Raw genomic sequence first — 24816 nt, forward strand, 5'->3', positions numbered from 1 at the left:
ACTCTCTCCTTCATCTTCTTTGCCTCCTAATTTTATCTAACTTCCTTCAAATGTCCCCGTAAGGCCCACCTTCTGCAAGGTCTTTCCCAGTCCCCTTTAATTCTAGTACCTTCTCTCTGTTGATTATTTCCAGTTTATCCTATCTCCATCTAGCTTACACATACCAGTTTCCATGTTGTCTCCCTGTTGCAACAGTTTGGCCAGCAGCTGCTGTAGGGGTGAAAGACCAACACAAGCCCAACAAGAACGCTGCCACTACAGGTTCTTTGATCTGCTTTACTAAGGAAAGTAACATTAAGGGGCTGACAATCTTACTTTAGTCCAACATATACATATATCATTCACTTAGTTCAGGGGAAAAAGCCAGCACCCTGAACTTCAGAGCAAATACAAACAAATTACATCAACAGACAGACCTTGTCTGATTCAAATCTCAATGCATAGTTACCAGGGTTTAACAAAGTCCCAACATCCAAGTTTACAGGTTGGAGGGCTCTTAACTACAGCTGCCCAGAGTCCCCACATTAACACACCTCCAAGAATGAGAGCCCCCAAGAGAAAACCCCAACCTTTGGGTTTATACAGCTTGTTCGGGGTCAAAGGTGAGTCATACATGCGACTCACCCACGTGATCTAAAAGTGTCACAAAAATGGGACTTAAACCCATGTGGTCTAAAAGCCTCCCATGTCACAAAACATGTCACTCAAACCCATGTAAACTGGGCTTTCCCTTGAGGCAAGGAGGTCATCAAGGACTCCTAATTTAATCAAGGAAACAAAGGCCAAACTCTTCAAGGGCACTTGATTGAATAAGTGCTAAAGGCCCATCTTAATTACCAATACACTTCCCCATCAGACCATGAACTCCTTGAGTGTAGAGACTTTTGCCTTACTTTGTATCTCTAGTGCTTAGCCCAGTGCTTACTAGGGGTGGGGAACATGTGGCCTTCTAGGTCCTATGTCCTTTTGACTGAGTCCAAGTTTTACAGACCAAATCCTTTTATTAAGGGGATTTGTTCTGTGAAGTTTGGATTCAGTCAGAGGGGTGAACTTTAGGACCTAGAGGGCCACATGTGGCCTCAAGACCACAGATTCCCCCCACCCCTGATTTTGATTGATTAGATAAGTTCTAGATAATTGGAGTTGTTTGAGGTACCTAGAAGTAAAGTGACTTGCCTAGAGTCATTCAGTTAGTGTTAGATGTCAAATTTGAACCAAGATATGCCTGAATCCAAATGAGGCCCTGGTACACTATGGTAACCCTTCGACTTTCACATTGTAGATGCTTAATAAGTGCTTATTAATATTTTAGGAAGAATTTGACAAGCTAGAGATTATGTCCAGAGAAGGGCAAGCAGGGTGGTAACAAGACTCAAACATATACCATACAAGGAATGATGAAACTAAGGATGTTTTACCCTGAGGAAAAGAAAATTTAGTGAGAAACGTAGTAGCTGTATTAAAATATTTGAGGTGCTATCATGTCAAAGAAAGATTATGTTTATTTTTGTTTGGCCCCAGAGGGCAGAACCAGGGCCAATGGGTGAAAATCACAGGAATAAAGATTTTGTCTAAACATTAAGGAAAGAATGGGTAAGGCCATTTTTTTTTTAATGGACTAGACTACTTTTTCAGGTAGAAAGTTCCCTGTACTTAGAGACATTCAAGCAAAGGCCAAACCTCCACTTGTCATGGATGTTATTCTAGGAGGATTACTATATTAGATAGGAAGGTGAACTAAATGAACTGTCAGGTCTTTCCAGCTACAGTTGATTATTGCTTCTGGGAATGCTGAGGTTTTGGGGCTAATAGGAATGACTAGAAATTGATAAGCCTAGTCCAAACAAGATACTTCTGACTAGAAGAATTAGGCAGTGGGTGACAAAATATGGCATTAAGGTGGTTTACAGGATCTTTCCCTATAATAGTATGGTTGGCGAGCGTTTTTTATTGATATAGTACTTTCCACATAGGCACTCAGCACATATTTATTGAATTGAATCATGCAACAAGTATCTATTAAATAGATACGTTATGTGCCTGGTACTGTACAGGTGGTATGATGTGTGAATATGTGCACACTACCAGATGCCTAACACTGCATTGTGGTACTATTGGTACTTAGCTCCTTCCTAACCTCTTTCTATGTCCACCTCTTCTTCATAGAGTCCAAAATAGGCCCATATACTTAGTGCTTAATAAATGTGTGATCGAAGTCTTCCCTAGTGACTTTCAGTCCACGTCAGGGAGGAACCTGTCAGAGGTAAGACTTAACTCCAGTACTCTCTTATTCAAGTTCAACATTCAGATGATCTGAGGCATTTTCAAATCATTGAACATTTAACACAAAGAGCTTTACTTTGCTTTAACACAGCAAGGATTTGTAACAAGGATACAGTGTCACTTAGGTTTCTCTAGATGTTGGCTCCACCCCTCCACCCCCACCTCACTCTAGCCACACAGTCCACAGAGTTCAAAGGGGCTATGACTGCAACTTTTTATGCCCTTAGATGACCAGGAGACTGCATTTGGCTTGGGCCAATCATACAAACCAATCAAGGTGGGGAGAGAGCAGCATTATCTTTTTTTTTTTTTAAGTTTTATTATGTAGAAAGAGAAATAATCCATAGAAGATAGTGTATTAAAAGAACATCTACTTCCTCCAATATTCTGAGATCAAGGTCAGTCTCCTGTCCTGCTCCCTCTTTTTTTTCCTCATTTTATTAGCTACTTATAGCATTCATTTTATTTTAGCTTTATATATTTCTTTAAAAGTGGTTTGGAAGAAAATATCAGAAATAATCAAATAGACACATTCACTGGATTTTTTTTTCTTTGATATTCAATTCAATCCAACAAGCATGGAGTAAGCACCTACTATGTGGTCAGCATTGGACTAGGGGATAAAAAGAACCAAATGAAACAGCCCCCACTAGAAAGGAACAGCATTATCCTTTAGATAAAACCTCCCTATGTTGTGGGTGGGAGGAAGGAAACTTAGGGAAATGCTGGTCTTTTCTCAGACTTCCTCTCTAAGTGGACCTAGAAGTTCTTTGAGGGTCTTTAAAGTTGTTTGCTAAATATTCAAAGGCACATTTGGGTTGGATATCAGGAAAAACTTGTTAACAATTAGAACTATCCCCAAATGAATGGACTGCTTTGGGAGTAAATTTCCCCTCATTGGAGCTCTTCAGGCAGAGACTATATGACTGACGACTTGTCAGTGCCTTGTAGAGAAGAAGACTCTTGTTCAGGGTGGATCTGGTAGCTTCTGAATTCCCTTCCCTGAGATTAACAATAATAGCTCACATTTTTATGTGCTTTACCTTTTCAAACCACTCTCTGTGGGTTACCTCAATTGATCATCACAACAATTCTATGAAGAATTCTATGCTATTATTCTCATTTTGTGGGTGAGGAAGCTGAAGGTGAGAGAGGCTAAAGGACCACTAGTCAGGCATGCTTTACTGGGGATTCTTTTTCAGATATGACTTGGATCATATGGACAGTAGGGTCCTGTCCAACTCTGAAATTCTGTGATCTTGGTGTTTACCTATGTATTTGAGCTCGCAAGATGAATGTCCGTAAAATAATTATAGAACAAATGTATGCCAAACTGTCATACTGCCTGCAAATACAATAGAAATTCAAAAGAGGAGAGGTCACTCCATTAGTAAGCATTTATTAAGCACCTACTAATGTCCCCAGCACTTCGATAAGCACTGAGGATACAAGGAAAGGCAAGAGTCCCTGCCCTTGAGGAGCTCACAATCTAATTAATGGGGGAGACAACTAAAAAATATGTACAAGATAAATAGGAAGTAATTTACGGAGGGAAGGCATTAAAATTAAGAGGGGTTGGGAAAGGCTTCCTGTACACAAATAGGTATGTACAAAATATGTGCAAAGTAAGTACAGGGTGATTGGGGGAGAAGTTCTCATGGAGGAGGCAGCTTTGAAGGAAGCCAAGGATTCAAAGGCAGAGAAGAGGGAGTACATTATAGGCGCGGAAGCTCTCTGCAAAACCACAGAGACTGGAGGAGGAAATGGTATGTGTGAGGAATAGAAAGTTCAATTTGGCTGGATTCTAGAGTACACGAAGGGAGATAATATATAATGAGACTGGAAAGATAGGTTGGAACTGGATTCTGAAGCACCTTGAATGCCAAAAAAGAGGTTTGTATTTTATCTTAGAGGTGATGGGGAGCCACTGGAGTTTATTGAGCAAGGAAACAACATAGTCACCTCTGTGCTTTAGAAATACCCTTTTGTCAGCTACATGGAGGATGAATTGCAGGACAGAGAGACCTGTTAGGATGCTATCACAGTAGTACAGATGAGCAAGGTAGAGAGCCTGAACTAGGATGATGACAATGTGGGTGGAGAGAAGGGAAAGGATCTAAGATTGTCTGTATGTATGTATTTTCCCCCTGCTATAGTAAATTGTATGAGATCCATTAAGGGTAGGGACTGCCCTGTTTATCTCGTACTATGTCTTTCCCCAGCACCTAGCACAATGCACTTTTATATGGTAGGCCTTAAGTAAATATTTATTGAATATCATTTCTTGAAAATCAAACCTTGGACACAAAGTATTTGAGTCCCTGAACTGGTAGCCTCACTTTCTATTCATGACACCCTTAATATCTTGTTGCAGAAGAATATATTAATTACTCTTTTGGCATAGATAAATATCTGTAAATACCATAAAATGTGTTTCTCTGCCTCTATCAAGTTTTGCTGGTTTGCTTTAGGTGGACTCACATTACTGTCCCAGTTGCCTGGAGAACATGCCGTCAGCTGAAGCCAAGCTTAAAAAAAACAGGTAAAAGTTGTGACTTTTTATTTTATTCAGTCATTTTCATTGATGATAAAGAAACACTAACTCAATTATGTTCTTGCCTCTTCTGTTCCCCTCCACCTTCCTTATCATCGACTGCCAGGTCAGCAGCCCATGACTGGGCTTCTTTGGATGCCAAGTTACTCTAGCACCTGGTACTTTTGAATAAATCTTGCCAGAAACTGTCAGAAACACACTTTGTTCTTATTCATTCAAGTTCAATTGTTGCTCTCAAGATAACATGAAAAGAAAGTTCCTGACACCAGAAAAAACTGTTCAGTTTAGGTGGCAGTAATTACCTAAAGGGAGTGTCTTTAGTCCAGCTCTGACTTGGACTGTAGTCCGGAGCAGGAGGGACAAAGCATGGGGCAGGAACTCCTTTCTACTAGGGCTTCTGTTTGCCCCATATTTGGACTAGGAAGTACCATTTCTAGAGAATCCTTTGAAACATCTCTCTAGCCCATTTATATGATCTTGGTCTCAAACAAGTTGGTCTCAATCTGTTGGAAACCAATGTCCTATGGTAACATACTGGTTCTGTTTCATGGTTTCTCCTGTACAGCAGTTCCACCTTGAATATGCCAGAAGAAGGAGAATGGAACTTAAATGTAGACCTTGGTAGAATCAGAAGTCTTTTTTGGTTCTTTCTGTGTTTTCTGAAACCAATGTGAAGTAGGTATCATCGTAAATATTTCTATGAGAGGATATTCTAAGAATAAGTTCTAACAGGTCTATAGTACTGCCCTTGTAGGCATATAAATCCACAAGAACTAAAGAATTTGAAATTCATTTTCAATTCATGTCTTGATATTTTTAGTTGATAATGAAAAAAATTAAAAATAAAATTTCATTTTAGGGTGGAGGTATGAAAAACTTTGCATCTGTGAATATTTAGGTTCCTTTATAGTAGGAACTGTATGCAGTGATTATGATCTGAGCCAGGTAAGTGCTCATAACAATCAGTAATAATTCAAGTGTTGTCTCAAGATCACAGTGAACATGTTCAGTAGCATTGTTAAAAGAAAAATTGGGAGCTGTTGTCTTTCCTGGAAATAGCTTAACCTAATTCTCTCACCTTCATCCACTGCATCAGAATTATGGTTGACTACAGAAATAGTACTGGATTGCTAATACTTTATTTGTCCTAATGATTGAGAGCTTAGATGCCATGAATGTACACTATTAGATAAAATTATTAACATGTTTTGTTAATGTAGTGCTGGCAATAAATACACTCTAAACTAAAACATTAAAATTGGTTAATTCTTATTTAACTCCTAAACTTGCTGAATTTTAGAGTTGGAATAGATCTTAAAAATTTTGTAGCCTAAGTTTTTAGATGAAGAAATCAAAGCTTTCTATAGTCATATGAAAAAAATACTTCAAATCACTATTGGTTAAAGAAATGCAAATTAAAACAACTCTGAAATATCACATCATACCTACCAGATTGGTTAATATGAGAGAAAAGGAAAATAATAAATGTTGGAAGAGATGTGGGAAAATTGGGACACTAATGCACTATTGGTGGAATTGTGACCTGATCCAGCCTTTTTGGAGAGCAGTTTGGAACTATGCCCAAAGGGTAATCCAACTGTGCATACCCTTTGATCCAGCAATACAACTACCAGGTCTAGTCCCAAAGAATAAAGGAGGAAAGGGCCTATTTGTACAAAAATGTTTATAGCAGCTCTTTTTGTGTCTTTTTTTGTCTTTTTGTGGTGGCAAAGAATTGGAAATTGAGGGGATGCCCATCAATTGGGAATGACTGAACGAATTGTGGTATATGATTGTGATGGAATACTACTGTGCTGTAAGAAATGATGAGCAGGCAGATTTCAGAAAAACCTGGAAAGACTTATCTGAACTGATGCAAAGTGAAGTGAGCAGAACCAGGAGAACATTGTACACAGTAACAGCAATACTGTATGATGATCAAGTGTGAATGATCTAGCTCTTCTCAGCAATACAGTGATCCAAGACAATTCCAAAGGACTCACGATGAAAAATGCTATCCATCTCCAGAGAAAGAACTAATAGAGTCTGAATGTAGATGGAAGCATGCTACCTGACCTGCATGGGAGATTGCATGTAGTCCAGGGTGACCGAGCATGGAGTGTGTGGTAGTGGGTAGTATGAGGTACCGCTGGAAAGATGAAGTAGTGTAAGATTGTGGAGGGCCCTTGAATCACTCTTGATATCTCCCTACTGTGGATGTTTTCCAGGCTGTACTAGACTGCCTTTTCTCTCTATACTTTCTTGGTGACTTCATCAGCTATCATGGGTTTAAATATCACCTCTATGGAGATGACTTAATAAATCTATGCATCTAGCCCCAGTTTCTCTCCAGAGCTTCAATTCTGAATCACTTGCTTGCCTATTAGACATTGCAAACTAGATATCCCAGAGATATGTCCAAAACAACCTATTATTTTTCCCTGCAAACCCATCAAACTGTACTATTTGTGTGAAAGGACCACCATTCTTTCCATCTTTGAGGTTTGTAACCTTAGTGTTATCATCAGCTCCTCTTTCTGTATATCTAATTGATTGTCATATCTTTCCATTTCTACCTTTATGGTGTCTCTCACATCTGACACCTTCTGTCTGCTCATATTGCTACCACCTTAGTTCAGGTCGTCATCACCTCTCACTTCAACTATTTTTTTTTTATTTTTTGGTTTTTTGGCAGGGCAATTGGGGTTAAGTGACTTGCCCAAGGTCACACAGCTAGTGTGTCAAGTGTCTGAAACTGGATTTGAACTCAGGTCCTCCTGACCCCAGGGCCAGTGCTCTACTCACTGTGCTACCTAGCTGCCCCTCACTTCAACTATTGAAATGACTTTCTAATTGGTCCCCCTGCCTTAAGTCTCTCCCTACTGTAATCTTACACACAGCTGACAGTGATTTTCCTTAAATGCAGATCTAACCATATCACTCTTCTACTCAGTTAATTCCAATGGTTCCCTATTGCTTCTAGGATAAAATATAAATCCCTTCCCAGTCTGGCCTCAGCATACCTTTCTATCCTCATTATATTTTATTCTCCTTCCTGTATTAATGGTCTAACCAAACTGGCCTTTTCTCTGTTCTTCACACGTGGTACTCCATCTCCCACTTCCATGATTTTACATGGTCTCTCCCTCATGCCTGGAATACACTTCCTTCTCCTATCCATTTTATAAAATTCCTTATTCCCTTCAAAATGCAACTTAATCATCACCTTCTACAGGATGACTTTTCTTTTTCCCCCAACTGCTAGTGACCTCTATATTTTATAGAGGTTTATTTTATATATACTAATATATATACACATTATCTTCTCCCATTACAGTGTAGCTCTTTGAGAGTAAGGATTGTTTCTTTTTTTGTATTTATATTCCAGGGCCTAGTAAAATATATGAGATGCAGTTGGTACTTAATAAATTTTTGATTGATTAAATCCTCCACAGTGTCATTTGTAATGTTTTGTTTCTTCTTTGATACAGTGAACATACAATTCTTTTCCTAGCAAAATTTCTCAGAATTCTCAAGTTACTTTTTTAACTTCCTATCTCACTCCTCCAGTGTGAAACCCCTTTTAATCTTTATGAAAATGTAGGATGATCAGTAAATCTGTAGCTCTCCTAAATCTGTTTAGTTTGATGCTGTTGAAAAGGGAAGACAACAAGAAAAATATTTTTGTAAAGGCAAACTCCAGTCACATTGGTGTATTCTCTCTGTTACAGATGTGCTAACTGTTTTGACTGTCCTGGCTGTATGCATACTCTTTCTACTCGGGCTACAAGCATTCCCACACAGCTTCCCGATGATCCAGCCAAGACCACCATGAAGAAAGCCTATTACCTGGCCTGTGGATTTTGTCGTTGGACATCTAGAGATGTGGGCATGGCAGACAAGTCTGTTGGTGAGCAAGGTTGAGTTTGTTATGAAGTGTCAGGGAACATTTTTATAAAGCTGTCTTTGTTCAGAGAATAATGCCTAATTGGAAATAGCTTTCTGAACAGAAAGTACAGTGAATTTTGTCATTGTCATTGTCTTAAGCATGTTCAAAGTAAAGTTTAGAACCACAAATGTACAGCCTGAGGCCAAATAGTTACTACTTAATTTTCTGAAGTGTTAAGGAAATATAATGAACTTGGTTCCATCATTATATATGCAGGTGCACAATAGGAGCTTAATGTATGTTGACTAACCTTGTTGAAATTAATATTGACTTAGGTAATGTCATTCAGTCTTTTCAATCATGTCTGACTCGTCATGAAACCATTTGGGGGTTTACTTGGCAAAGATACTAGAGTAATTTGCCATTTCCTTCTCCAGCTCATTTTATAGATGAGGAAACTGAGGCAAGCAGGGTTAAGTGACAGGGTCACACAGCTACTAAGTGTCTGAGGCCAGATTTGAACTCAAGAAGTTGAGTCTTCCTGACCCCAGACCTGGCTCTCTATCTGCTGCGCTGCCCAGCCTAGGTAAAGGCTTCTACAAATTCTGAAATAGTTGAGTATATGTAGATTAAAATTTCTTTAAACCTGGTCCAGTTTATAAGGTAGATTTAGTATTTGATTCTTTTGTATGGGGTTGTGTGTGTTTAACAAGCCACTCTTCTTAAAATTTTTCAGAATAGAGGTATTCTGAATTTTTTCTAGAATCTATTCCATATTTTGATTAACCCTCATTTAATTTCAGGATATTAAATTGTTACCCAATACAATTGAAGCAGATTATTGAATTATTATTTCGTTCAAACAGCATACCTATACTACCTCCTCTAAGATTACTTAATCCTAATCATCCCAGTTCCTCCTCCATTTCCTTTTGTACCTTTTTGTTCTCATCTACAAAGAGACTTCTCATCCCAAAGAGACTTTTAAATAAAAAAGGAAAAGGATCTATATGTACAAAAAATTTACAGCAGCTCTTTTTGTGGTGACAAAGATTTGGAAATCGAGGGGATGCCCATCAATTAGGGGGTGGCTGAACAAGTTGGGGTATATGATTATAATGGAATATTATCATGCTGTAAGAAATGCTAAGCGGGATGGTTTCAGAGAAACCTGGGAAGGCCTGTATAAACTCATGCTAAGTGAAGTGAGCAGAACCAGGAGAACATTTTACACAGTAACAGCAGTATTGTAAGGATGATCAACTGTGAAAGACTTAGCTACTCTGATTAATACAATGATCTAAGAGAATTTTAAAGGACTCATGATGAAAAATACTTTCTACCTCCAGAAAGAGAACTGATGAACTCTGAGTACATTTTGAAGTATATTTTTTTCACTTTCTTTATTTTTCTTGCTTTTTTGGTGACATGGCTAATAAGGAAATGTATAATTGATTTATTGCTTACCTTCTCAGTGGCTTGGGGAGGGGCTAGAGGGAAGAAAAGAATTTGGAACTCAAACAAATTTTTAAATGTTAAAAAAATAAATAATAAATTTTTAGAAATTAAAAAAAGAACACTTTGACGTAATGATCCACACAGGAAAAACTTGGATGAAGAATATCTGTTGTCCAGACTTTGATATGCATCTGAATAGAAATCTCAGAGATCTCATCTATTGGTAGACGTACCGTGGACAAACAAGACAGATGTCTAGCAAACAGTATCTTGTATTCAAAGTCAAACAGGGGGAAGAAAGCTGACTAAATTGCCCCTAGAATACTGTGCAGTATTTTAATGACCATAAGTTTTTTTTTTCTCAGAAACAAAGTCTTTCTCTGTTCTTTGTTTTTTTTTAAACATCATTGATGTGGTGGTAAGTCAAGGAATGAATGCCCTAGTCTCTAAACAGTTTAAGATGCAGGTAACCAAATGCACCAGAATGGCACAGGCATGGCAGGAAGAGGCACAACTTTTATCCACAAACCATGTAAAGAATTGCTATAGGATGATGACTTTAGATCCCATCCAATTTGAAGTATACTCCTGTGATCCAAGAGAGGTATGACTGGAAAAGGAAGTAGCCCAGTCACGTAGCAACATTGATGTGTAACTGACAGACATCCTGTGTGTTTGATTGCTCTCCTTGCAAAATCAAGAGATCTAGAGGAAGAACCTTACAATGTCAGGTGGACACTGCCATGGAATACATTGAAAAAACACGGACAGGAGTCACACAGGATGAGAAGATATGGATGAGTTGTGATTAAGGGAATGCTCACATCAATGACATTCCAGATCATTGAAGCAACTTTAAAAAGAAAAGTATCATCAGGTTAGCCAATAAAAGAAACAAAAATACAACACAAGTTTATATGAATCTTTAACTTTTAACAAGGCATAGCCAAATAAATTAACAAATAACTAACAAACAAAGATAATTCTCTGGTTCAACTCCTCCTTCAAGGTCTACATGCTACTTTGGACCTGGTTTCTTTCCTCCTTCCCATCCTTCTCTCCTTCCTTCCTTCCTCCCTCTGTCCCTTCTTCTCTTCCTTCCTCTCTTCCTCACTTTACTCCTTTCCTCCCCTTTTTATTTTCTCCCTCCCTTCTTCTTACCCCTCCCTACCTCCCTTTCTCCCTTACTTTCTCCTCATTCCTTCCTCCCTCCCTCCCTTCCCTTCTCTCCCTTTTTCTTCCTTTCCTTGCTCCTTCCTTTCTTTCTTCCTTTCATTATAATTGTAAACAGTATGTATACAATTCTAGTTCTGTTGATTTTATTTTACATCTCTTTGTAAAGGTGTTTCCATATTGCTTTGTATACTTCATATTTTTCTGTTTGATAAGGCAGCATATTTCATGACATTAACAGGTCCTGATTTAGCCATTCTCCCGTTGTTAGACATACAGGCTGCTTTCTCTTTTTTGCTCCCATAAATAGAGCATCTAGGAATATTTTTCTTTATACAAGTCTTTCTGTAAGGGTATTTCTCTGTCATTTTCTTTTAATTCTTGGTGGTGGTGCAAGTGATTTATCTGCTACTTTAATTCCTTTTTATGATGTTTTTGGAGTAGAAATCTAGCAATAGAATCTATGGTTCATAAGGTACAATCAGTTTTGTGACTTGTTACATATTTACACATTGTTCTCTATCAGTCTGCAGACCCACCATCAGTGTACTAGAGGGTCTGTTTCCCTAGCCACACCAACATTGGGTTATATATGGGGTTTTTTTGTCATTCTAATTGATGGAAGGTAGCATTTTGTATTTATCTTGATTTACATTTCTCTTATAATTTGGGAATTAGAGCACCATTTTTTCACATGCAAGTTAATGGTTTCTAATTCTTCCTTTTGTAAACTGAACTGTTTCTGCCCTTTGAACATTAATTAATTAATAATTACTCTTTTAGATATGTGTTTGGGATGCCAGACTTTTAGCTCATTAATTATTGCAAATCTTTTTTTTTAGAGTCTTTGTATATATCTTATTTAATTTTAGTTTTCAACATTGATTTCCACAAGATTTTGAGTTACAAATTTTCTCCCTATTTCTACCCTCCCCCCCATTCCAAGATGGCATATATTCTGATTGCTTCATTCCCCAGTCAGTCCTCCCCTCTTTCACCCCCTCCCCCCCATCCCTTTTCCCCTACTTTCTTGTAGGGCAGGATAGATTTCTATGCCCCATTCCCTATATATCTTGTTTCCCAGCTGCATGAAAAAAAAAATTTTTAAGCATCTGCTTTTAAAACTTTGAGTTCCAAATTCTCTTCCCTTCCCACCCACCCTCCCTAGGAAGGCAAGCAATTCAACATAGATCACACATGTATCGTTATGCAAAACACTTCCGCAGTGCTTATGTTGTGAAAGACTAACTATATTTCCTTCCATCCTGTCCTGTCCCCCTTTATTCAATTTTCTCCCTTGACCCTGTCCCTTTTCAAATGTGTTTGCTTTTGATTACCTCCTCCACCAATCTGCCCTCCCTTCCATCATCCCCCCTTTTTTTTATTCCTTTCCCCTTACATTCCTGTGGAGTAAGATACCCAGTTGAGTGTGTGTGTTATTCCCTCCTCAAGTTGAATCCAATGAGAGAAAGATTCGCTCATTCCTCCCTCTTCCCTTCCAACAGAACTGCTTTTTCTTGCCACTTTTATGTGAGATAATTTACCACATTCTATCTCTCCCTTTCTCCCTCTCTCAATATATTCCTCTCTCACCCCTTAAATTTATTTCACTTTTTTAGATCTCGTCCCTTCATCTTCAACTCATCCTGTGACCTCTGCCTATATTCCCTTTAACTCCCCTAATACTGAGAAAGGTCTCCTGAATTACACACATCACCTTTCCATGTAGGAATATAAACATAGCAGTTCAACTTTAGTAAGTCCCGTATGAATTCTCTTTCTTATTTATCTTTTCATGCTTCTCTTGATTCTTGTATTTGAAAGTCAAATTTTCTATTCAGCTGTGGTCTTTTCATTGAGAAAGCTTGAAAGTCCATATATTGCCTTGGAGGATTATACTCAGTTTTGCTGGGTAGGTGATTCTTGGTTTTAATCCTAGCTCCTTTGACCTCCAGAATATCATATTCCAAGCCCTTCAGTCCCTTAATGTAGAAGCTGCTAGATCTTGTATTATCCTGATTGTGTTTCCACAATACTCAAATTGTTTCTTTCTGGCTGCTTGCATTATTTTCTCCTTGACCTGGAAACTCTGGAATTTGGCAACAATATTCCTAGGAGTTTTCTTTTTGGGATCTTTTTGAGGAGGCGATTGGTGGATTCTTTCAATTTCTATTTTACCCTCTGGCTCTAGAATATCAGGGCAGTTTTCCTTGATAATTTCTTGAAAGATGATGTGTAGGATCTTTTTTTGATCATGGCTCTCAGGTAGTCCAGCAATTTTAAAATTATCTCTCATGGATGTATTCTCCACGTCATTGATTTTTCCAGTGAGACATTTCACATTGTCTTCCATTTTTTCATTCCTTTGGTTCTGTTTTATATCTTGGTTTCTCACAAAGTCACTAGCTTCCACTTGCTCCAATCTAATTTTAAAGGTAGTATTTTCTTCAGTGGGCCTCCTTTTCCATTTGGCTATTTCTGCCTTTCAAGGCATTCTTCTCCTCATTGGCTTTTTGGAGCTCTTTTGACATTTGGGTTAGTCTATTTTTTAAGTTGTTACTTTCTTCAGTATTTTTTGGGGTTTCCTTTAGCAAGTCGTTAACTTGTTTTTCATGGTTTTCTTGCATCATTCATTTCTCTTCCCAGTTTTTCCTCTACTTCTCTTACTTGCTTTTCCAAATGCTTTTTGAGCTCTTCCATGGCCTGAGCCCAATTCATATCTTTCTTGGAGGCTTTTGATGTAGGCTCTTTGACTTTGTTGATGACTTCTGGCTGTATGATTTGATCTTCTTTGTCACCAAAAAAGGAATCTAGAGGTTGAGTTTGAGTCTGAGTTTGTTTTCACTGCCTGTTCATGTTCCCAGCCAACTACTTGACCTTTGAGCTTTTTGTCAGGATATGACTGCTTATAGAGTAGAGAGTACGTTGTCCCTAAAGGGTCCAAGCACTGCTGTTTTCAGGGCTACTTCTACTCCACCGTCACCCCAGGGTCTGTCACAGCAGCGCTCCTCCTCCCCCAAGAGCCGCCAACCAGGACCGCAATTCAGATCCAAGCAGGGCACAGCAAGAGAATCCGCCTTTGTGCCCACAAAGTGCTCCTTGCATTCCCGCTCTGATCTGCTACTAGATTCCTCCCACCGTGTGAGGTGGGGACTCGGGCAGCCGCTGAAGCTGGCACTCTGGAGGCAGCCTCAGGACCTTCCTGCTGCTGCTACCGCCACCACTGCATGACCTCCTCCACCCCCAGAGCCAGAGGCCAGACGGCTCTGAACTCGATCCCACAGTTTCCCCCTAACCTGTTCTTTGGCGTTTGTGGGTTGAGAAGTCTGGTAACTGCCACAGCTCACTGTTTCATGGCCCCAAGGCGTCTTCCAGCTGGCTGACTCCGGGTCTGGTCTGTCCTGGCACAGCCCACACTGGGCTGCCCTCTGCTCTCAGCACCGTGCGATAGACCCTTCCCAGGGACCATCCAGGTTCTCCTGGGCTGGAGATCTGTTTCCCTCTGCTATTTTGTGGGTTCCGCAGCTCTAGAATTTGTTCAGAACCATTTTTTACAGGTGTTTGGAGGGATTTGGGGGGGAGCTTAAGCAAGTCCCTGCTTTCCTGCTGCCATCTTGGCTCTGCCGCAAATCTTTTTCTCAATCTTTTTCTTTTGGTTTAAAGATACTATTTTTGGATGTGTAAAATCCTTTTGCTTTTTGTAATCAATCTCATTGATTTTTGTCTCAATTTATTCATTTGATTCAAATTCTGCTCTCTTTATAGTTGAAAACCTAATTCTTTTATATTTCATATTTTTAATAATTTCTTTATATTTAAATAGATAATCTGAGTAGGATCTATTGTCTTGAGTATGTTGTGGTGCTAAATCTTTTTTTTTTCTTTTTGCCATTTAAGTATCTTGTGTCACCAGTAATTGTTACCAAATGAGAGAGTCTACTTGCCAGTGGTTTTTTATAAAACACTAGCCTTTTATGTTTATTAATTTCCGTTTCTTAGTTTGCTATTCTTTTCCATTGATACATTTCCTTATTCTTTTTTGAGTATCAGATAGTTATAATTATTTTGTAACACATTTTTATATTTGGTAGTGATAGTCCCCATTTACTTGTTTTCTTTTTTATAACTCTTCTTCACATTCTTGTCCATTATCTATCCATTTTAATTTTCTTTTGATTTTATCTAATTCTATAAAAATAATCTATTGGTATTTCGATTGATATTACATTAAATATGTAAGTTAGCTTTGAAAGTATTTGTATTTTTAATGTATTTGCTTATCTTCCATGAAGAGAAGATATCCCTCCATTTGTTAGGTTGTTCCATGATGTGTCAAAATAATTTCGCAGCTGCCATTTTATAGGTGTCTTGTATGTATTGATAAGTTAATTCCCAAATATTTGAAGCATTTTATTGTCATAAATAATATTCCTCTATCAGTTTCTCTTAATTCTTGGTGGTAACATATAGAAATGCAGGGGTTTGTTTTGTTTTGTTTCTATGGGGTTATCTTATATCATACCACTGTAGAAAATACATCTATTAATGATTCTTGCACCTGTCAATGAACTTGTCCCAGAATTGAACAGTAAGAACTAGCTGGCATGCCTTTGGAAAATTGTAAAAGTTTTTCACGACCTCTCCTGTCCCTTCCTCCCTCCAAGCTTTTTTCTCCTGAAAGAAAGGGACAGCTTTTCAGTCTTCAAAGGACTGAAGTATCTAATTAGCTCCTAGATATGAGCAGATTGCAACACATTACAAACAAGGAAGTACGTAAAGAGAAGTGTAAAGGTTGTTATCAAATTATTGTGTAATCAGTATTAGTCAGGAAGGGGCAGAGCAGAGCCAGTCCAGGAATGAAGGCAGTAATACTCAGATGTTAATGGGCAATTAGTATAATTCAGGTAGAAAGGAAAGGCTTGTTAAGAATTAAATTATTTGTAGGTAGTAGAAGTGTGGGTTTATATCTTAAGATGTATTTGATCTAAGCAGCTCCCTTTCATCTCCTGAATATAAATGGGTTGAAGCGGGATAGTTGCCTGCAGATTTCCGTGAAGCAGACTCCAAAAACAAAGGCTCCTTTCCAGATGCTCTTGGCAGTGAGGAATGTTGAGATGGAAGAGGGTCACTCCAGAGACCCAATATATTGGAGACCTAACTGAGAGAAGTTGAAGGCCACAACTAACAAGTCAATCCAATTGGAACCCAGAAAACATGGGAAACTGGAACTCCCAATTCATAGACTCCTCATCTGATGATCCTAAGAACATGAAATTGTAGGCATTGCTGTTGTCATGGCTGATTGTCCGGTACCTCTATGACCAAAAGTTTGAGTGATTGAATCCAAGGCTGGCTCTAGACTTGCCTCCGCTGGCAAAAAAATTCCCAGGTGCCGTATGTCTCCTCCTTTACCCAAATGTTACCCAAGAAAGGCCGGCAAAGATTGAAACTGAAGTTTAAAAAAGAGAGAGTAAGAAATTATAAAAGAAAGAAAGAAATGTACAATCAGAAGACAAAGGTGGACTGATCACATAGGATCACATTGAGTAGATGGTGGCTCAGTGGATAGAATGCTGGGTCTGAAGTGAGGAAGACTAGAGTTCAAATATGGCCTTCTACATTTACTAGCTGTGTGATCCTGGGAAGTCACTTAATTGTGCCTGCCTCAGTTTCCTCCTCTGTAAAATGGCGATAATAACAGCACCTACTTCATAGGGTTGTTGGGAGGATCACATGAGATAACATTTGTAAAGTGCTCAGCACAGTGCCTGGCACACAGTCAACAACATGTGATGTTAGCTATCTTTGTTGTTGCTGAGAGCCAGTGATAACTGACTCGTTCCGTTTGTACGTATGCAACGTCAAGGGATCCTGAATAGGATGCCTAGGATGAGCAGGCATGGGTGGGTGGTGGCCTCTACTTTTAGAGTCATGCCCAAATGGAAGAGATCACTCATCCACTGGAGTGCTGGGCTAATGAAACAGTACAGTCTCCAAAAAGAACCTCTTTTCAGCAAATATCATTTCTCTATTTTTCTCTTTTAAAAAAAAATTGTGGCTATTTTTGGTATGGAAAGGAAACAAAATTCAGTAATCTGTCCAGACTCTTTGATATCTTACTGCTCTCTGAGTTAGTCCATCCAGTTAAGATTTATATGAATGAACAAAAGGCAGTATAGAGAGATGACAGACATATCAAAAGTTTCTGTTACCTTCTGGCATTTTACCTCCTTGGACATAGCACCTTGACAGGAATAATTCACTTGGAGCAGCTATTAAGGATGAAGAGCAGTTTTATTTTCCCTTTATAGTTGAGAAGCTCTGAAACAGCTATAGTTCAATTAAAATAATCTGCTTGTCAGGAAACAGACCCATTGAATTTGTACTGTGTAATAGAAGAAGAAAAAACTTCAAATAAGAAAATGACGCCTCTCAAAGTGTTGAATTTTTTAAAAGAGCTGTATAAAGCAAAGCAAGCAGAACTTCTAATAACAGATACTCTGAATATGAATATATGTATGTGTGTATATATGTATGTATTTAAAATTAAGAAATCTTTAGTGCATGATTGAAAAATATGAGAATAGTACAGACAGCAAATGTTATTTGTTATACTACATATATGTAATATATATAGGTGTGTGTAATATACCTATCAAAATATGTCATTTTGTTTATTTGATTGTTGGTATTGAGATTATTATAATTTGTAGCTAAAAATAAGGTTGTTGGTGGTTGTTTTTTTAATAGAAGCCAGGAGAAACAATTAGGCAAAATACTTGGATTTTTAAAATATTATTTCGACTAAACCATTTCTCTTGTGTCGTACATGCCTTCCTCTTGACTCAAAAAGAAATAAACTGCCAGGAGAACGCAGCCTCTTAGAAAAATCAGCCTCCAAAAAAATGTGGGGAAGTATTATGATTCTAGTTCTTAAAAATAAGATGTCTTATTAGTTTTTAGAAAACTTGAAGTGGTGGCTAGGAGGTACATTTTGCTCAAGCTTGTCATGAAAAACTTTCATCCTCTTTTTAGAGAGATTTTGATGCTAGTTGTACAGGAGCTGGTGATTCTAGTACTTTTTAAGGTCTCATGTGAGACTTCATTTTGTTTTTCAGCCAGTGGTGGGTGGCAAGAACCTGAAAATCCTCACACACAAAGGGTAAGTAAAGGAATAGAAGACAGTAAGAGGAGATAGAAAAATGGAAATGCTTCAGTTAGGCAAGGCTGGGGAAACTGATCGGAACTGGTCTTTGCTTTGTAGACTGATAAGTATAATCAGTCAATTAAGATGCCTTAATGAATAAACACTTCTTGTACGCAATTGTGTTTCTCTTTTTTTTTTTTAAGTAAAAAGCTTCCCTGGTCTTTTCCTGACCGAACTCAGAAGAAAACAATCAGTTTATTCAACTCTCAAGTCTATGATTCTATAAGGTTTAGTGAATTGTGAAATAACAAGTGTTTTTTAATACTGGTGTTTTTATTTTTCCTACAAGTAGTCAAACCATACAGGAGATGACTGACTTGTTCAAGGTCACACAAGCAAAGCCAAGATTGTAACCAGTGTTTTATGATTCCAAATCCAGAATTCTGTCTGTTATACCAGACTGCCTCTAAGTCTTTCAGAGAAAACTTAAAACACACATAGTAACTGTGTTCAGTTTTTGTAAGGACTATCCCATGAGAGGGAAATGAGATTTGTTTTATTTACTTCATTGGCCCCGAGGACAGAGGGCAGAACTTAAAGCAACAAGTGGAAGTCAAGAGACCAATTTTGATTCAGTATAAGGGAAAGCTTCCTAACAATGAAAGCTGTCCCAAAAATGGAGTGGGCTGCCTTGGGAGGTAGTAAGTTTCCCCTCACCAGAGGTTTTTAAGTTGAAGCTCTCTTGTCAGGGGTTATTATAAAGGGAATTCTTGTCAAGGACTAGGTTGTACTTAAGGCCTTCTAAGAACCTGTCTTGTCTGAGATTCTGTAGTTCTGTGCATTTTTATTGCATTGCTGGCTTATGGACACAGTCCTTCAAATATAAAAGATGAAACCTGAGAAAATTAATTTCTTTTTAGCATTTTATAGTAGTATCTTAAATATTTGAATGTCTCGCCTGTGTTAGAGTACTATAAAATATTCAGGACTGTTCAGTATGCTGTAGTGGAAATGCCTGGGTGTGAAATTAGAGAACCTAGGTTCAGATCCTTACTGCTACTTACTACCTTTGTCATCATAGATAAGTCTCATTTTTAAAATAAAGGGGTTAGTCTCGATGACTTTGGGGTTCCAATCGAGCTCTAGATCTCTGAGTCTGAAATTAATTTCCCTGACATTATGAATTCTTTTTCAAAGTATTTTAAGCTTCCAGATATACTTTACCCCAAAAAAGCATTTTCATCAATTCATGAGTTGTGTTTGTTTGTTTTGGCTTAGCAATAGTTGACTATAGATTCTTGACTTAAAAGCCTACCTATCATTAGAAATAATTGCTTCAGAGTTCATGACCGAATAAGAGATAGAAAGATTTGTGGGAGGTAAAATGGATAATTTTGATTGCATGACATTAAAGAGTTTTTTTGCACAAATAAAATTAATGCAGCTAAAATTAGAAGAAAAGCAGTAAACTGCCCCAGAAATCTTTGTTACAAGTTTCTCTGATTAAAGTCTCATTTCTCAAATATATAGATAAACGGACCAAATTCATAAGAAAAAGAGCCATTTCCCAGTAGATTAATGGTCAAAGGATATGAACAGGCAGTTTGAGGAGGAAAAAAAACCACAGCTTTCAATAATCACATAAAAAATGCTCTAAATCACTAATAATTAGAGAAATGCAAATTAAAACAACTCTGAGGTGCCACCTCATTCCCATCAAATTGACTAAGATGGAAGAAAAGGAAAATGACATGCTGGAGAGGATGTGGGAAAACAAGTACACTAATGCACTAATGGGGGAGCTATGAACTAGTTGAACCATTCTGGAGAACAATCTGGAACTATGCCCAGAGGGCTAGAAAACTATGCATACCCTTTGATCCAGCAATACTACTACTAGGTCTCTATCCCAGAGATAAAAGAAAAGGGGAAAAGACCTATTTGTACAAAAATGCTTATAGCAGCTCTTTTTGTGGTGGCAAAGAATTGGAAATTGAGGGGATGACCATCAATTGGGGAATGGCTGGACAAGTACGATTGTGATAGAATACTATTGTTCTATGAGAAATGATGAAGGGGATGGTTTTAGAAAAACCTGGGAAGATTTTGTATGAACTGATACAATGTGAAGTGAGCAGAACCAGGAGAACAATGTACACAGTAATAGCAATATTGTAAGGCTGATCAACTGCGTAAGACTTAGAACTGATCAATACAATGACCCACCACAACTCCAAAGGACTCATTATGTCATGTGCTGTCCACCTCCAAAGAGAGAACTGATGGTCTCTGAGTACAAAGTTAAGCATTTTTTCCCTCTTTCTGTTTCTTGCTGTTTTCCCTCCCCTTGCCCCACTAAGATCATGGTTAATACAGAAATTTGTTTTGCATGACTTCATATTTGTAATGGGTTTTGTATTTCTTGCCTTCTCAGTGGGTGGCAGAGGAGGGCAGGGAGAGAGATTCTGGAACTGAAAATAAAATTGAATTAGAAATAATTGCTTCTTTTCCCTGAGAGGCAAAAGTAATCTAATGAAAAATTAAGGGCAGGAATTTTATAGCACCTAGCACAGTACCTTGAAATATGCGTGTATGTATGTTGATAACTAAAGATAAAAAAGTTAGCATAATATGAAGTATATAATTTACTAGCACCTTGATTTTCCATTTCTGCTTATGGTAAAATTAGGATTTCAGCCCCCCAAAATAAGCTCACTTATGAAAAGGAATGCTGTTTGTGGGAAAAGAGCATAAATCTGCACAGTATAGTATCTAGTGCACTGTTTAATCATTAGGAACTTTAAAATGTTATTGGGTGGTGTATTACGGATTTGGGGTTAGGACTGTTGTTTTATTTATGAAAGTTTGAGTGGCTGATCCTTGTTTTCCTGCAGATGAACAAACTGGTTGAGTATTACCAGCAGCTGGCCCAGAAGGAGAAAGTGGAACGAGATCGTAAAAAGCTGGCCCGGCGTCGTAACTACATGCCCCTGGCATTTTCGGTGAGCGTTTGATACCTAGAGAACTTTGTGATCAGAACTAGTGACTAAGAAGAGATTTTATAAAGTAGAGTATCCAAATAGGATATTGTGAGGTTTCAAATAAAAGCGTTTTCATGTCCTTCATTTTAAAGCCAGTCATTTCGGATTGTTCCTTTTCCTACTTCACCAGTTCTAGAAATTTTTATTATCTTAGTTTTTGAAGGGAGGGTTTATGATTCTCCCCATTCATCATTCCCTTCTCAGGTAGTAAATGAATAACTTCATTCATAAAACTTTTAGTTCACAGTTTTCACTCAGATACCTATAACTTCTCAGCTCTAATATCATTAAAAATCTCCTTGGAACTTCCCATCTTCCCTCAATTCATGGAACACTGTCTTTACACAGTGTGTGTGTGGCGGAGGGGGGGGTCGAGTCATGGGCAGAACAATCAGCTTAGAAAGGCAGAATTTTCAAGAATTGTGAATTATGGTCATTTTTTTTCTTTGTCAGCTTATTTAGTGAGATAAGATGTCATTTGAGCAATGAGAGTCAAATAGGATTTAGTGCTGTCATCGCTATAATGCAAGTTAAGTTTTTTAACAGGGGGCACATATTCCCAGGATTATAGTATATTACCATCTTAATAAAGGCATGTAAGGAAATCACGTGAGAATTTACATGATGAATTCACATGAGAATTAGAAAGTAGTTCATCCCACTGAAAATTTAGGGAAGCTGGATAAGCCAGTTAAGTATATCTTGATTGGAATAGTGAATGGCATCCTGGTCTATTTTCCATAGCACCAATCAGCTAATAAAATTTGCTGAGGATCCACAATTCTAGATTCCTTACCAAAGTTTTAAATAAATAATCTTAATGAATTGATCTGAATGAGTAAGTAACTTGTGAAACCAAGAGTAGACCTAAAAAGAAAAATTTGATCCGCTTGCTCTTTTTCCAATTTTGCTATATGATCTGCCTACTCTATGAGTTTGCTTTTGTCTTATTGCTGCATTTTTTTGTCTCTGTTGCGACCTACTGCTATTTGGGGGCTCTCCACAGCAACACACTATTCATGTAGTGGTAAGTGCTCTTTCATGGTTTTTTGCTGGTACTAAAGCTCTTGAAAAAGAGCTCGTGAAAAAGACCCTAGATCACTTGGGTTCCAGTTGACTACTAGTTCAGGGGTCTCAAAATCTTACCACCCCTCATGTCTTAGAAGTGCCTAGATTGATAGAATAGCTAGAATTAAATTCACTTTTACAATGCTAGAATAGTTTCAGTGCCTATAGATGGTACTTTTTTAAATTAAAAAAAATAGCTTTATGGGGAAAGGCTATGTTTTATGTCATCAAGGTGAGCTTTTTAAGTTTGCTTTCCTTTGCTTAGTTTCCTGCGCTTCTCATGCTGTCTCAGAAATAATTCTTTCTTTTGATAAATAGGACAAACTGATATAAATATCTTGATGAAACTTTTTCTCCTCTAGGACAAATATGGTCTTGGAACCAGGCTTCAGAGACCAAGAGCTGGAGCTCCTATCAGTACCCTTGCAGGACTTTCGTAAGTTTGATATTAAAATGGCATTGATGAGGAAGGCAGATATTATACAGAAGATTCTGGGAAGAGGAAAAAATTTTAATAGGAAATGTCACAAGGAAAAAGAAACAAATTACATACTTAGAAACAGTAAATGTTATTAACCTTAAAAGGTGAACTGAGGTATTCATCAAAGGGAAGGTTTGGTGCTTTCATTCCATGTGTTACTGGGTAGCTCAGTAAACTGCCGTTTTCCATCATTTAGCCTTAAGGAAGGAGAAGACCAAAAAGAGATCAAGATTGAGCCAGCACAAGCTGTGGAAGAAGTGGAACCTCTTCCTGAGGACTACTATACAAGACCAGTAAATCTAACAGAGGGTATTAGACTTTGCTATCTGTTTCTAACTTACTTTGAGTTTAGCTTGTATTAGTCATGTTCTGTTTGCCACATGGCATTATTGGTTTTCAATGGTAAAATGATCACAAAACATTAAAACAATGTGACTTTTTAAAAAGTACAAGGATCTTTGTTTTGAGTCAGATCTACATTTAAGTGATAGTCTTAAAAAAGATATTTAATGAAACCAGTGATGACCCTTTTATTTCAGTGATGATCACTTTATAATTGCTGATTAAATGTTGTACTTAAGCAGCTTAAAGTAAATTTAAATTTCTCTTTTGAATCCCAAGTGACTACCCTGCATCAGCGCCTCTTACAGCCTGACTTCCAGCCAATCTGTGCTTCCCAGCTCTATCCTCGACACAAGCATCTGCTGATCAAACGATCCTTGCGCTGTCGAGTAAGTGTGCCATCATGGAGAATTGCCTTCTTTGCAGCAGAGCAACTAGAACAAACCAAGACTGATTTGAGTGATTCTGAAATACATACGTAGGCAACACACATGTTATGTCCTGGATACAAGCAATCAATTCTACAAATATTTATGAAGCATCTTTTTTGCATTGCACTATGCTTTGTAAAGGAAATAGCAGTTGAGATAGACTTTGAAGGAAACATCACAAGGCAGAGATGTGAAGAAATTCTAGGTAGTAGGGAGAATGTGTGCTAAGGCCATTTTGACTCTTTTGATAGGCTACACTTGCTAATTCTACTGCTTTATGAGCTACTCATTCCTCAGCCTCTGGCAGCCTAGCTTCTATCTCCATCATTTAATTGAAACACCTCTTCTGGGTCCACAGTGACTTTTATTGCTGAGTTCAGTGGTCTCTTTTTCTGTCCCTCCTGTCCTCTCTGATGATAGCACTTGACATTTTGATCACCCCTTCCCCATTGATGTTTTCTCTCTTTTTCTCTCATGTCTCTGATCATGCCTAATGTCACCTTTGTTTGATCCCTTCTGCCCTTAAAAAGGAGGTATTTTCCTAAATCTGTTCTCTTGTTGTAACTGTCTGCATTTCCTTTTGATAATTTTCATTCAGTCCTGCAGATGACTCCCAAATTTTTATCTCCGTCTTTAACCTCCCAAGACCTAGATAGAGTTCCAGCTATGAATTTCCAGCTTCCTACTCGATATCTCAACTCAGCATCTCACTGTTACCTCAAACTTAGTTCTCCAGACCTCCAAACTACCTTATCGTCTAACTTCTTTATTTCTTTTGATGATGCCATCATGTTCTCACTGATTGAGACTCAAAACTTTGGCATCATCTTGGTTTTTTTCCTTTTCTTCTCTCCTTCCCTTCCCACCCCATCCAGTCAGTTGCTAGTTCCTATCTATTTTACTTTCACCACACACTTTTTTTAACAGTTCTCTCCTTTTCATTCCTACG

At 38.0% G+C, this 24816-nt stretch overlaps 1 protein-coding gene across 2 annotated transcripts in view; it reads left to right on the top strand.

Moving 5' to 3' along the window:
• The window catches only part of DCTN4 (dynactin subunit 4), a 39399-nt gene that overhangs the window by 3796 nt on the left and 10787 nt on the right, over positions 1 to 24816 (top strand). Inside the window, exons 2-9 of one of the 2 annotated variants that reach the window (XM_036750676.1) lie at positions 4755 to 4825; positions 8569 to 8747; positions 18476 to 18519; positions 21399 to 21506; positions 22552 to 22572; positions 22976 to 23049; positions 23291 to 23403; positions 23716 to 23825. In XM_036750676.1, the coding sequence (XP_036606571.1) occupies positions 4755 to 4825; positions 8569 to 8747; positions 18476 to 18519; positions 21399 to 21506; positions 22552 to 22572; positions 22976 to 23049; positions 23291 to 23403; positions 23716 to 23825 (720 nt within the window). The remainder of the gene's footprint in view (positions 1 to 4754; positions 4826 to 8568; positions 8748 to 18475; positions 18520 to 21398; positions 21507 to 22551; positions 22573 to 22975; positions 23050 to 23290; positions 23404 to 23715; positions 23826 to 24816) is intronic. The other variant, XM_036750677.1, reaches the window with a different exon arrangement.

The sequence above is a fragment of the Trichosurus vulpecula genome, chromosome 3 (genome assembly GCF_011100635.1).
Source record: "Trichosurus vulpecula isolate mTriVul1 chromosome 3, mTriVul1.pri, whole genome shotgun sequence".
NCBI classification, from domain to species: Eukaryota; Metazoa; Chordata; class Mammalia; order Diprotodontia; family Phalangeridae; genus Trichosurus; species Trichosurus vulpecula.